The sequence below is a fragment of the Necator americanus genome, chromosome X, assembly GCF_031761385.1.
Source record: "Necator americanus strain Aroian chromosome X, whole genome shotgun sequence".
NCBI classification, from domain to species: Eukaryota; Metazoa; Nematoda; class Chromadorea; order Rhabditida; family Ancylostomatidae; genus Necator; species Necator americanus.
In genome coordinates this window covers 34,991,914-35,005,781 of record NC_087376.1, presented here as the reverse complement: position 1 = coordinate 35,005,781, position 13,868 = coordinate 34,991,914, and the positions used below count along the sequence as shown (strand labels likewise).

At 40.7% G+C, this 13,868-nt stretch overlaps 3 protein-coding genes across 3 annotated transcripts; 1 reads left to right on the top strand and 2 right to left on the bottom strand.

Moving 5' to 3' along the window:
* Positions 1–3,709: 3,709 nt before the first annotated feature.
* RB195_026388 (uncharacterized protein) lies at positions 3,710–11,211 on the bottom strand (the record flags this gene model as incomplete). The annotated part of the gene is made up of 3 exons (XM_064214918.1): positions 3,710–3,833; positions 10,858–10,903; positions 11,088–11,211. The coding sequence occupies 3 exons, from the start codon at positions 11,209–11,211 to the stop codon at positions 3,710–3,712; spliced, it is 294 nt and encodes a 97-aa protein (XP_064070799.1).
* Positions 5,280–5,762, top strand: RB195_026389 (uncharacterized protein; the record flags this gene model as incomplete). Its single annotated transcript, XM_064214919.1, has 1 exon — positions 5,280–5,762. The coding sequence occupies one exon, from the start codon at positions 5,280–5,282 to the stop codon at positions 5,760–5,762; it is 483 nt and encodes a 160-aa protein (XP_064070800.1).
* Positions 10,670–13,463, bottom strand: RB195_026387 (uncharacterized protein; the record flags this gene model as incomplete). The annotated part of the gene is made up of 6 exons (XM_064214917.1): positions 10,670–10,752; positions 10,858–10,903; positions 11,210–11,272; positions 11,539–11,643; positions 13,011–13,052; positions 13,356–13,463. 6 exons carry the CDS (start codon positions 13,461–13,463, stop codon positions 10,670–10,672), a joined length of 447 nt encoding a protein of 148 aa, XP_064070798.1.
* Between the last annotated feature and the right edge of the window lie 405 nt (positions 13,464–13,868).

Below are 13,868 nucleotides of genomic sequence, written 5' to 3'. Positions count from 1 at the left end.
ATTTTCACGACCTAATTTCACCTCCGAAGATATTTCCTGATTTTCAGAAAGTGATTCGGATTTTGCCAGCAATTTAAGAGTTGGAACAAACATATTCTAATAAAATTGAGAAAGTGAAGAATAATAATAAATAAACATTGATGCTATAATAGAAACAAAGAAATAATAATAAAATAACGACAGATTACACACAAAAATATTAAATGGAGAGTCTAAATTGTTCTAGATTGTTGAATTTGTGGCTAACTCTTTTAAAAGTTAAATCTCTTCAATTGAATTAGTTTATTCCTGAGAAGGAGAAGAAAACGGAAATCCATTAACATCATACAGAAACGGAAGAAAAATTTCTTTAAAAATGTAGCTTACTCTTCGGTTTCTAAGGAATTTTTAGTGTTCTACTGTTCTTATTCATAAGATAAACGTTAATTCTGTAATAAACAGTTCACGAATGTACTCACTAGCACTCAGCGGTGATAAACTTTGATCGAACGGCAGTGACAAACCGAAAACAGCGTGGGCATTGACTTGCGATGAGACAACGACGCGTTCTTATCAAATTAGCTCAAATTCAAACGAACCGGCTGAAGTGTTTCGTACAGAAGTTATCTCTGGTCGACAGATAGTCGGCAAAATGCAGCGAACAAACCCAGACGAAAAAAGTAACAAAACTAAGCGTAAACTCCTAGTGCATTATTACTAAGGTTTCAACTACATGCTACCGAAAGAGAATCCATTCAATTAGCCGTTTTACAACAAAGATAGCTTTCTACTATACGAACTATGCACTCATGATTGAATAAACAGTGCTTTAATGGGATAGTCTTTTTCTCATTAAAAACCGTTCATTCTATCACTGTTGACCTTGCTTTGTTTGGACGTTTACCATTTCTTTATTTTCTATTTCAAACGCAAATGGTTTCTGTTTTTTTCTTATGACCATTAGTAACAAAATTCTAGCGATAGACGAGGAAGAAGATAAGCTGCACCAGCAATGACGTTTTCCTCAAATACACTCGCAAAATCATTTCGAGCTCTTCTGTGATGTCTTTCAGAAATGTTTTCATTTACGTATTCATTTGTCCAGAAGGAAGGTGGCTATGCCGTTTCACTTCACCCACAATCAAGTTACTTTCGAGAAGGTGAAGACTTTCTTTCAAAGCCACTACAAATGAGCTCAGGATGATGTCAGAAACATTCGAGAGGAAACTGATGAAAAATGGTTTGATATCATAGAGAAATGGAAGTCGTTCTTCACAATAGTTGGAGTATGAGTGCTGTTTTGGTGAAATGATGTTTACATGGCTGTGAGCCTCGCTGCAGGTAAATATCTCGAGCGAGATCATATTCTTTTGGTTATGGATTAGCTGAAATGGATTAGAAGAGTCAGTTCACTTTCTTTGCTTGGATGAAATTCAAAGTTCCCAAATCTTATTTTAATGTCTCTTGGCAAAAGAATTCAGAAAGAAAAGTGGGCTTAGTGCTACGGCAAAAAATATAAATGTAGTGGTTAGTTGAATTTAAACGAAATAACCGAAATACAACTACAACAGATTAAACCAGTTTTCTTACTTTAAATAGTAGTACCATCCCTTCTGTTTTTCTTTGACCCTCCGGAAACATTTCTTACTCACTTTCAACCTTCAACCTTGGAATCATTAGACAAACAAGAATGGACAGTTCCGAGGCTGGAAAAGATTCTAGTGTCACGTTCTTCAAGGTGGAGATTTTTTCTTCAGAAAGTGGAGTACATCTTTGACTCTCATTCTCGTTGTAGTCGGCGTGGAATGCCTTCAATTGGGTAGCGACAACGCATCTGTCGCAACACACACGTTTCCTTTCCTTGACATCCACTTCCTCCACCCTATGCTCAGTATCAGATGAGGGCGCGGTAACCCAGCTGATCACATTTCACGTCGACTGGAGCCGTTGTTCAGTCGAAAGTGGTTGCGTTCGGTGCTTATTCGCATGTGAAACATATTTCTGGACAATGCGGTAACTATTACCATTTCCCCCTAAGGAGCTGCTCAATGTTTCAGTTCTCATAATGATCGCATCATTTGGTGGGAATGGGATGAGAGTCAGAGAAGGTGGAGCCCTTAATCGTAGTTATCAATCAAGTCCGTGGCGCAGAACAAAGCATATGTTCTTAGCTTTGGCAAAGGTCAAATAGCAAAAGCGAAAGGCAGTGTAAACACATCAATTATGCCTGAAACCCCCCAATGAAATCAACCAAGTTGTACTAACAACCTTTTAGCTGCGATAATTATGATCCTGACGGTTCATGTTTCATGCAAATTAATTGCGAATATAATTAGCAAATTTGATAGAAAATGGTGAGGTTTTCTCAGAAATTTCCATTCTGTGATTTGCATTCCCCTTCATGTTCCTTCTCTTTTATGCTATGTGTTTTCGAAATTCTTATCCATCCGTCAATGCTGAGACAAACAACGTCGATATCAAAAGAAAAACGAATGGAAGAAAATTGGTCTGGGAAACCAAGCAGAGTTTGCAAAGAAAGCTGTCCATGGACTCCGAAATATATTGAATAGATAAGAGGAATGGAAAATACATCAAGAAGAGAAGTGGCAACCGAACAAGAAATGTCTAGAGCAAACTAAATTACCAAGTGCTAAGAGAAGGGAAATGGCAAAAACGAGAACAGCATTCGACAACCGGATTACGAACTAAAAGCTTCAATTGAAAAAGGTATGGAAACATGAAAATAAGATTTTCGTTCTTCCAGTCACTGCCAGATCCTTCTAAAAACTTCATTGCAAAGACCGTAAGTAAACAAAGTGTCATACAAATTTTCTAGACCTTTAAGCGCTCCCAAGTATGTACGCGTCTTCGCACACGAACGAATGGAAATAGGTAATCAGAAAGTCCGGGAATCGAATTGACAAAATGAAAAAAGAAATTAAGAAATTAGGCTATTCTAGCACTAATATATTCTGAATAAAACCTTAAACCGTAAAATTCGACTCTTTGAGTCATTTATTTATCCAGTCGGTCTTATATTTGAAGCGCCACGATATTCAGTTGCTCGACTATTCGAGTAATTCGAAGAGCTGAGGAACCTAATGGCTCGTTTTTTTTTTAACAATGCAAAATGAAACCTACTTTATGTAATGTGTAGTCCATGATAACGGACGAACTACAGGCGAAGAAACAAAAACAGTCATCTACTTTATTCCAAGAGTTCTCATGGGTTAAAATATTAGTATTCAGTCACAAAATGAACAATTTTCACGAAAAGCAAACCAAGAGCAGGACAGAAGAAGCTACATATTATCTGAAATCCTATTAAAAGCGGTCATTAAGCCTTAGATCTACAATCTATGACCGCCTAGATCTAGTGCCAAAAAAATTACAGTAGGATACACAAGAACAATGGAAGAACAAATGGTCACATCAGGGGAAACTTCGTCAAGAGAAACGGCCACAAAAAAAATGGAGGATAATCTTGAAACTATGAGAGGAGATTTAAATTGTGTTTGAATGCGCTCAAACATTTACCTTAAAATTAAAGGAAAAAAGCGACTGAAGGAATGGCTGAACACATAGATTCTATGAAAAATATGTCAATCAAAAGTCGAGATGGTGAAAATACTGCACTGCACCGAGAATGCACGAAACCAGAGAGTATGATACAGATCACATTACAGCATGATCGAAAGCGAAAGTTACCTTCGTTTCAGAATTCAACATGCTAAAAGAACAGCTCCAACTCCAAGAAATCAAAACAACAAAAAGCGAAGAACGTGAGAATAGGACAAGTAGAGATGAGATGAACTAGATGGTGATCACTAAAAAAAACTGCTGAGGGAAGAAATCTGAAAAGACGACAAGTTGGTTGTTTTGCTTCGGAACGAAAGAGAATAACATGTCAAAGGCAATTTGCCATCGTAGGACTGAGAGGTTGTTGATCTTTGAATTCCAGTAAGTATTTCCGATTCGACAAATACGAGAGAAGAAAGATCAGGTAGATTTTTCTTTCTGTACTGAATGTACAAGGTTGATATTCCTTCATTATCACTATTGAATCATTATTACATGCTATAGATAATAGACGTCTATTTTATTATACGTAAAAGAACAAACAGACCTTGAAATACACTTTAGAGCTGTAAAACAAGCGTTCTCGCTTGATACTTAGAGAGAATGAAAACAGACACTTTTTTGGTTTTGAGCACATAGAGCAAGCATTCTTGAAAATGTTTTCCATCAAGTTCTAGAACGATTACTCACTATTCTTACCGCTGTGTTATTCATTCGCTTCCCATTCCGGAAGCACCTATCACCATCCCCACACAAAAAATTAAAGAATAGTTCGAGTTCTGTTGGTGCAGCCAAAAATCCCACCGAAAAGCACCGAATTAGAATAAACCGAGCAGTAATTGGATCGAAACGACCTGAAGCTTAGTGCAGTTGCGTAAGTGGCAGCACTCGAAGCGGTCCTTTGTGCTGTAGTGGCAGGGATCGAGGGGGTACTAGCACCACTTATTTTTGTAGTTCCCGATGGTCCCACCTCGATCTCAACCGCTCGCTCAACCGCGCGGCTTCGAGCGCAGCCGCTTACGCAACTGCACAGAGCTTCCGGTTGTTTCCCAGTCTTTGGCGAAGATCTCCGCTCTCGGAGCTATTTCTTGAACTTCTTTTGATTGGCAGTAGTTTACTCAATCTCTTCGTTAGTCTTATAGTTTTATGTGAGCTAAAAGTCCAACCATCCTGCGCGCAAACCAATCCTTGCGTGTTTGTGTGCGTATGAACGTAAGCATATAATCCAACAGGGCCTCAGCTGCACAGCTGTGCGCGCAGCGCTTCCTCTGGAGACTTCGCAAGAAAGCGGAAGGGTCAGTTGCTCGAAAGTTTAGCTGTGCTCTCTTAAGCTTCAAAGCTACCGCCCATTAATACTACACAAAAAATCCAGTTCGAGGGGATTCCCTCAGTCACCGACTCGTTTGTGCTGCGCGGACTTTGGTCTGCTTTGCAGCCAAAAATATAACGTTTCCGTCGCGAGGACTGGTCCTAACAAAAGACAAAAAGGAAACAGTTCAAAAAGGAAAGAGGAAAGAAAGGAGCAATGGAAGATTTTGAAATTAATGTCAGCTGGCCACCTAACCAAAATGAAACCTTCAGCAGTCAAAGTGGAGTCAAAATACAGAGAATAGACGAATTTCCGCCGGGTAACATATGACATTGACATGGATTTCTGTTCGATAACCCATGAGACAGTGTAAATCCGATCCGATCATTGCAGGCATAAGGAAGAGGAAGAAATGTGCGACAAAGACCACAACAACAAACGAAAAAATAACCGGTTTCTAGAGGTGGAATCAGATGGGGAGAGCACACAAGCAGGAGACCAATGGGTGAAGAGAAAGCAGGAAAGAAGAAGAAACGAAGAATGGACACAAGAAAGAGAGAATTCCTTCGAAGACGAGCCAATGCGTGATGCTTATGCATACGAATCGATCGGGGCGGGCAGAGAGATGAACGACGAACAAGCGGCGCCAGACACCAGAGAAGCAGAACGTCGAGGTGGAGGTCGTTTTCCGGATGCGTGGGAAAGAACGAACTGCTTGGGAGCAGCCGGATTGCTGTCGGAGTCGAACGTTTCGTTCCTGACTTCTTCCCGTTTATTTCGAGCAGTCTGGAACCGTTTCGTAGCACTGCGGGTGACGTGCTTCTCCTCAAAAGCAAACAACAAGAAGAGTAGAAGAGCCGACGCATTGTTTTATGTCTTCTTCGGTGATCCATGAGGAAAGAAGTTCGTGTTTCAATTCGCAATGATGTCATCCTGACACACTAGTAGTACGGTAGCTTTTTATTCGTTTTCCGTAGCATGCAACATGATTCTTTGTTGTTGTTTCTCGCGAATCTACGCTGACTGGTTCTGACTGCTGCGACCATAGCTCTCTGTTGTGCTTTCTTCCTTAATTGTTTACGTGTTTATCAAAAGTGGGCCATTAAAATGGCGTGAATTCAAAGGAACAAGAAAGATGGTATAGAGCGTAACTAAAGCTGAAACTGAAGCTTTAGGTAAAGTCTTAATGAATCTTCTGCAAGGTGACAGTTTCGTTTCGTCCTGCTTGCCGTTGTTCTGTGTATTGGCGTATCTGAGAGTTTCCGTAGTAGTAGTTTTCGCCCCAACCTGCGAGTAGTAGTCATTTGAGTGTGACAAGGGCATCCTTTCCTGCACCTCATTTTGTGTGTGTTTTCGGCAAACATTCGACAGCACTAGTGTTCCTCTTGCGCCAACCTTGCCTCTGGTCGAGAAGTGGTCTGGCACACAACGTTGTGACAACAGTCGTGATTCGCATGTGAAGCAGTGCTCATGTATGAAACGTGAACAAATCGTTATTGCGCATGTCGTATTGATTTTTAATGAGCTGCACACGAGGTTATAAATCAATTTTATTGAGTAACTTCTTGTACGTTCTTACTTTACTCTAAATGAGTAAAAAAAAAGGGAATTGCTTAATCGCTTTTTCTCGGTTAACTTTATGTACTCAAGTCGGGGGCACGCATGATCTCTGGATATACGTGGGATTCTGCGGATGGTCGGAGAGATGGACTCACTGGCACATTACACATTTACATTATTATATGCAGATGAAATCGCTGTGGACCAAATAGGAACTTTGCCTCTCCGGTGACGAGAAGATGTTTCCAGACTTGCTTGAGAGGATAACGACACTGATCTGATACAACGACAGGTCTCTGTAATCCATTGTACAGGCCGCTCACGCATTCATAAAAGTCAAACGATTCTGAACTCAAGTCCAATGCATTGGGGATCCCAAGACGATTGACCAGCGCTAAACACTTTGCACTAGCCACTGAAAAAAGTGGGTCAAAAGAAAAAGAACGACAACCGCTGGATCAAAGGAGCGAGCAATTCGGTCCCACGAAATATAGCCGGATCGAAACGAGTTGAAGCTTGGTGCAGTTGCATGTGCAGCAGCGCTCGACGTTTGACGCGGTGGGACGTAGCAGTTAGGATCGAAGGGGGACCCTGGCCAGCACCACTCATCGCTGCAGCTCGCGATAGTCCAACATCGGGCTCAACCTTTCCAAGTGATCGGAACAAGTAGAGGACTTACTGGCACTCGCCCTATCAACTCGAACAACAACGTGAATCATGGTGATATTTACATTACAGGAAGACGTTTAATTCTTAAAACTTCATCCATCCATTCATCGTTCAAAATGACGAGACAATTTGGTTAAAATGGATGGAAAGCATAGAGTACAAAACAAATCCGGGAAGAAAGAAGAGCTAAACATACGCGAGTCTGTCCAGCTCGTCGCACCGAGTAAAGGTTCTCTTTGCGAGAGCTAACGCATTTCAACACGGACAAGTTCTTGACTGGCGCCGACAGCCGGACACAAACAGGTTCTCGAAAGGTCAACACGTGGTCACATTACGCAACAAATGATGGATCAGCTCTAAACATGCTTCTGTCTCTCAGAGGGACACGAGGTCGCTCGGACCTTCAGTCGTGGCGAATTCTTGAACTGTCAGGTGCTCATAAGGACAAAGTTCTGACGGACTACCTCGTGTGCAGCAACGTTCATGAAATTGAGTAGTTGCAGTAAGTTCTGCATGAAATTTGCGTTGATTCTTGAGCGATGGCGATGTTTGTCATTTCAGTCCCGCTTTTTCCTCAAGATGAAGCCATGTCATTAAAGTGAAAATTTACGATATTGAGTTTTCCAGAAGTAAACAGGATTCGTGACGAAGTTTGCAAATATCAGAACGGAAACGCAGAGAATACCCTAGGGATCGAACAATAAGAGGATCCACTTTGCAGTACGGATGACTGAGGATGATGTTTCACAACTACGATACAACTCTGCGGCCGTAGGAATGGCGGGATTAAAACGCCAAAAATTCATAAATGACCAGTGTTACCACTCAGCAACCCTGGATCCACGATGGATGAAAACCACTATGCTTTTCTTTTATTTATCCGCTCGTACGAGTGCAAAGAGTTGATCAAGTTGGGGGTTTTGGATCTTTAGGGATTTTCCGAGTTTTCGCTTCCATTTTTGAGAAATACGTCTTGAAACTAGTCAAAGTAGGGGTAGAAAGTAACTGACGTTGAAATTTTCCATCAATACTAACTTTAATGTAGTTTGACTTAGTATGATTCGGAAAGATTGATACTCCTTAATTGATGTTAACGTCGTGGACGTCACCTTTCACATTGTGTGTACTGGAGCTGTATAGAAGACACACGGTCATTTTCTATTCCGGCTATCATTTTTCAGAACTTCTTCAAGTAGTCCACTGATCCAGACCAGATCTAACGCAATAATGTCTTTTTGTGCTGCGAGACCGTCTCCGAAAGAAAAAAATCCGAGTTGATTTTGAGAGAAACGATGTGCCGCTCCTTCTGCCTAGCCGGATAGCTGGTTTCGACAACCGGGGATCCAGTTCATACATATCCTTTCAAGATCTACTTTTCATAACGTTTCTGCGAAGATCACTCAAACCTCGCACAGCACTTCTGAGGGCAGACAAAAGCTTGTAATTGGGGATAAAGATGAAAAAAACCAGCCTTTTTCATTTAGGGTACTATAAGCAATCATTGAAAGTCATGAAACTGAGTTTCTTCGTCTGATAGGTGGACTCTTGAACCGAGGGTATTGTTGAGAAGTTAAACCAACGAAACCTCTCCATAACATGCTCCAAATGATCAGACATGCTCGAAAATCCGACAGCACCCTCTTTACATGCACCCTAACAATCTGAGTTCACCAAGAACGTTCCACATAAGAAAGAAATGTTCCAAGAACTTCCGAGAGTTGGGAGATCTCAATAAGAGTGTGAAACCCCACTGAAGTTGCTAAGTTCAAGGAATATTTCCAGTGATTGGACATAGAACAAATTTCTATCCGACGTGAACGCGGCGTTTGAGCCGGAGATATGGATTTGAAAGACATGCATGCAAAGTGCTTTACTCATGGTTAAAAAAGCTGCGAAGAACCGTTTTGGAATCCAGAATCCAAGATCAATGTGTCCTTACAGAGAAAATATATTTCAAGGGGAACTGACTGCACTGTTTTGGAAGTTATTTTGCTTCTCTGCTGTGAAGAAGCTAGTCTGGCTAAGTTCGAACATGATCGCACAGCATAGCACAACACAACCTATTCTAAGAAAAGAAAGGAATGCTCGGCCGTAGGGTCCGGGGTGCAAAGTTTGGGGCGAAATGACCGAGACGAGCGGGCGACCACGCCTCCATCTGTTTATTTTAACAGTTGCACAGCTTTTCTGGTCATGTTGTCAATCGGTTCCTGGCACCGCTCTGTACAAAGAACGTTTCATGTGACCGGCGATGGCTCATGGAAGTATCACAACATACGATATGTGGTATCACAACATGTGTTATGTAGTCCAGTCCCCGCACAATGCCTCCAGGAAAAATTGTGTAGAACACTTCTATTTATTCATGGTTGCTGCCGAAGAGTTTAGCTGGAGTTATAAAGTTGAGGCTGTCTCAGTCTGCTCATCGTGATATCAGTGACCTTCGTGAGAATCACTTATTTTGAGAGCTCAGGTTTTCTGTGTTGTATATTTGGAAGGTTAAAAACTCCGCAAAAACGGAGTACAATGAGGAAGGGAAGTGGATTCTTGAAATAGAATTAATAATAAGAACAGAAATAATAAAAATAGTAATAATAATAAGGGTCTAGTATTTGCACAAAAAGCTCGTAGAAATATCCACTGTTCTGATTTTGTTTTGAGTTTAAAATGTGGGTCCTAAAATTTCCAAAATAGGTAACCATCACAAGAACAGCACTAGGGATTAATTTAACATATTTTCTGCAGTCACTGAAACACTATCTATGGTCACTACCCATACATTGTCCCACTGAGTATCCCAGTGATCTTCCTTCAAGTCCTTCAAGTTCTTTTAATTGAAATCTAAACACCATGGAATTAAACACGTCCGTGTTTAATTCTATCTCTCTACAATCTTTACATGGATCTCGGAGTTAACCGCGATGTCTGCTTGGTGGTCACGCCGCAGATTCGATCAAATCTTTGAGTTTTCTTTTTTACCCAAACTAATAAATCTACAGAATTTTGGATTCACCTAATGGTTTATAAGCATATAGTGTAAAACCAATATGTGGTATAATGTTGTGATCTATTTGCAGAAGATTTTTGTGAGAAAGTGTTTTTGTGTGAAAGAGTACTCCATAACATTTAAAAGCGACTTGGAGCAGCAAATTTGCATTCGGTGAAAGAGGGGGATGCAGTTAAGACAATGTTGAAGATTTCTGAAGGTTCCAATTTTCATCTTAAAACTGCTGCGGTTGTGGCGCAGGGGTTCCGCTGTATCTGCACGATCGGTCGGTGGTTCGAATCCGCCCTAGTCCGAAATGATCTTCTCATCCCTCTGGGGTCGATAAATTTGTTAAAGACTTGTCTATGGGGATAAAAACACTGACTTGACACTTCGACCAGCCCCAACAAGTCACTGTAGGCTAGATCCGCGTTCGTAAACCTCAAACGTTTCTGAAATGAAGTGGACGTGGTGGTGCATCCCAAGCGGATTGATCAACGCCAAACACATTATTAGACACACACGCTTTTGAAAATTGGTCCATGGATCAGAAATATTCTTCATGCATTATTCTTCTGGCTTCGCAGCATTCACTCAGAAGCGAGAATCTTATCTGGGAACATTTTGCCTTTATGGATCCATATTTTGCAATGAGGCCGAAAAATCTTCTGTGCTGCAATGAAAACGTTGACTTCACCTAGATTTGAAGAAGCAACTAGCTTTAAGAAATGATATTGGCAAGTGGAATAGGTGGTTTTGTGAAACACTAATCACTTACAGTGTTGTTCGCATGTAATCTTCCATGGAAATGAGCCTGGAAGACTCTAAGAAAGGAAGGCTTGCAAAACATGAAAAAAAAAACATGAATAGAGCAATAAGGACATTGACAAAACTAAAATTAAAATGAAATACAGAAAGTTGTTGGAAATGTGAGAAGCAACAGTACTCTAGCACACTCTTGGTTAATTTGCTTTCAAAAAAAAAAAAGGAAAATTAATTTTCTCTCACCTGGCAACAATTGGTGATCTAGTGGTGTGTGATCCGCTTCCAATATAAAAATTTCCAAATTTGAGGTGCAGGCATTATAAGCGCTATTTCCAAACGTCGCTTCTCTTCTTCTCACTACACACATGCAAAAAAGTGGTGTCGAAAACTCTATTATCCACTCTATCTCTATTATCCACTTTAATTATCTGAAAGAAATAAAATTAATAAACCTTAAAAATTCAGAACAACATATTCTTATACAGTGAGAAATTCTTTTTTCAATGGATGGAAGAAATTTGGGAATACTTTTGTTTCTACACGGCTTTTTCGAAAGAAGAGGTTCGATTCTTACTCCACCTTACTCGGCGCAGATCACAAGTGCACATAAGATTAAGGCTGGGTGAGATTTTTCTGTTTCTGTTGCAAAGCTGCGTTGCTCATAAATTTGGAAAATTGTACTTTCTGAATTCACCTGCAAGTATCGCGCTGCACTTGGTTTGCGCTCGTTGACCTTCCATATGTTCGTCCGGAATGAATAGAAAATTTTGGTGAATGAGGTAATTCCAAGAGCAAGCTTCTGCAAAAATGGACTATAATCATTCTTTCAAGTGTCCTTTTTGTCTCTCCTTCTTTTCTCTGTTCTATGGACCCGTTACTTTGTTACATTCCAGAGGATATGCAGATAGATAAGACTTCTCACGATTCCGTTATAGATAAGTATGAGCTAAAAAAGTGATTGTAAATGTCATTCAATCCATCAGCAGTCATGAGGTAGTGCTTCTTTTAAGTTTTTATTGAACAAATACTGTTTGATTCTGGTTGTGTTGTGTAGTAGGAGGGAAGTTCTGATCCAGACAATCGGCTTGGATCTGTGATCTTCTTTAGCTCATATTGTGAGGCTATAGCCATCAAAAATTTGCTAAGCACGTGAAAAGCAGATGATCAGAGCGGAGAACTCGTGATTTCTAGGGATGTGATTACTTTTACAATGTTACAAGGATCCGTCTGCAGTGTATTTAGCGGAGATGCCGCTGGGAATTTAATGGCCGATTCCGGATTTTATGGCCGCAGTTGCGAATCTTGAGCTCGTTGTTCGTAGATAAGGAGTATGTGTTCTCTCCCGCTAGGAAGATCTTTAGCTTCAATGACTTGTCAGTTAGTAGTGTTTAGTTGGTGTTATTAATAGTTAGTTAGCTTAGTTCTGCTGACACGTGAAAATTAGGCAAAAAGTATCCACTGAGCGGAAATATATCCACTAAGTATCTCGGCTCAGCAGATGCGTTTGTGAGCAGTATAAATATGACAGATGGTTTATGTTTATCATCGCATAGTATTGACAAGTCGTCTACAAACAAACGTGGAGGCTGCCGCGAACGTGGCTGTCGCCGATGGGCAAGCCAAAAAAGTTAGGGGTACGCCTTTCATTAATATACAGAAAGTGCGTGAAAGTGTAGAAGCTACTTCTTGAGAAAAAAAAACAATTCTCGAAAGAAATATAATTAAATAAAATATAATAGCGAAGAGCCTCTAGTAACCATGGAGCAGATGCGATAGCGTGGAGCCATAGCCTCCTCAGGTGCCTTTGTGGATACCCATACCCACAAACCATCTGGCTGCCGGTAGAAGTCAAGGCATTCGGAGTTCAGTGCTTTTATTTATGAAAGTCGGGGTTTAGGAAAATTTTTGATTAGAGGTTTTCTTCTACTAACTTGTAGAATTTGAAACCTCTGTACAGCAGCGACCATCACAGCAAAAACTCAAAAATCTATCCTAAACGCAGTAATAGAAGCTCCGCAGTCTTAGCCGACGAGACAGCTGTTCCGGATCATGGAAGTGATGAAACGAGATCACAATAAATGGATTATTAGTGAAAGGACATGACAAAGTAACCGTTTAAATAAATAAATGAATAAAACTCTTTCAAGCAAACTATTTCTTACGTACACTTTTTTTGTTATTCGTATAAAAACGAACAGTTGTCTTATCCTAAATAAAGTGAAGCCTCTGGGTGCTCTTGAGGCCTCTGACTACTGCGTTTGTTAGAGGTCCTTCGCTTTGTCGCTGCCTTGCTGTGCTCTTGAAATCTGTAGTCTCCGTCGAGCGGGTTGCGTCGGTCAAATGCGTGACTTTCTCTGGGAAGACGGGCACTGAATCACTCCCACTCGTCAATAGGACAAAAATCGATTGGACGCTCAAATCGGCTCGATGGATGTTTAATAAAGCTTTGCTCGCATTGTGAAAATTCACAAACTCGCAGAAGAATAGTGATTTCATTCTTCCACGGAATACCATGACAACTACATCGATGAAATATAAGAAAGTATGAGTGGTGTCTTGAGAGTAATGCTTGTTCGCTTCAACACGTGCATCGGGAGCAGGCACGTGACATGATTCCATGTCATAACTCTAACGTACGAGACTGAAAATTCTGCAAAAGTTGGTAGAATTTTTGGATACACGTCAATGACTCAGAACCGAAGCGTTGACTAGAGTGTTTCTAAGTGTCTGAAGGATGTTCCCAATATTTTTTCGGTGAGGTCAAGGCCCCGCCGTAAATCCTTAGGGAAATGAGCTCACTTAGCCTGAAAGAAAGTGTTATCAAATAATGAAGAGGTTTAGTAGCCTGGTGATGGTGTAATGCACATCACCTACTTATTTCGACAATTCCCGATCCCAGAATCTTCATTCTTTTCGACTCTAAACGACTTCAGATATACTCCAGCTTCCTGAAGAGGGGTCACTATTTTGTACGGGATAGAATGAAGCGCGAACAGTCTGGAACCTAAATCTTCAAAAAGAGCG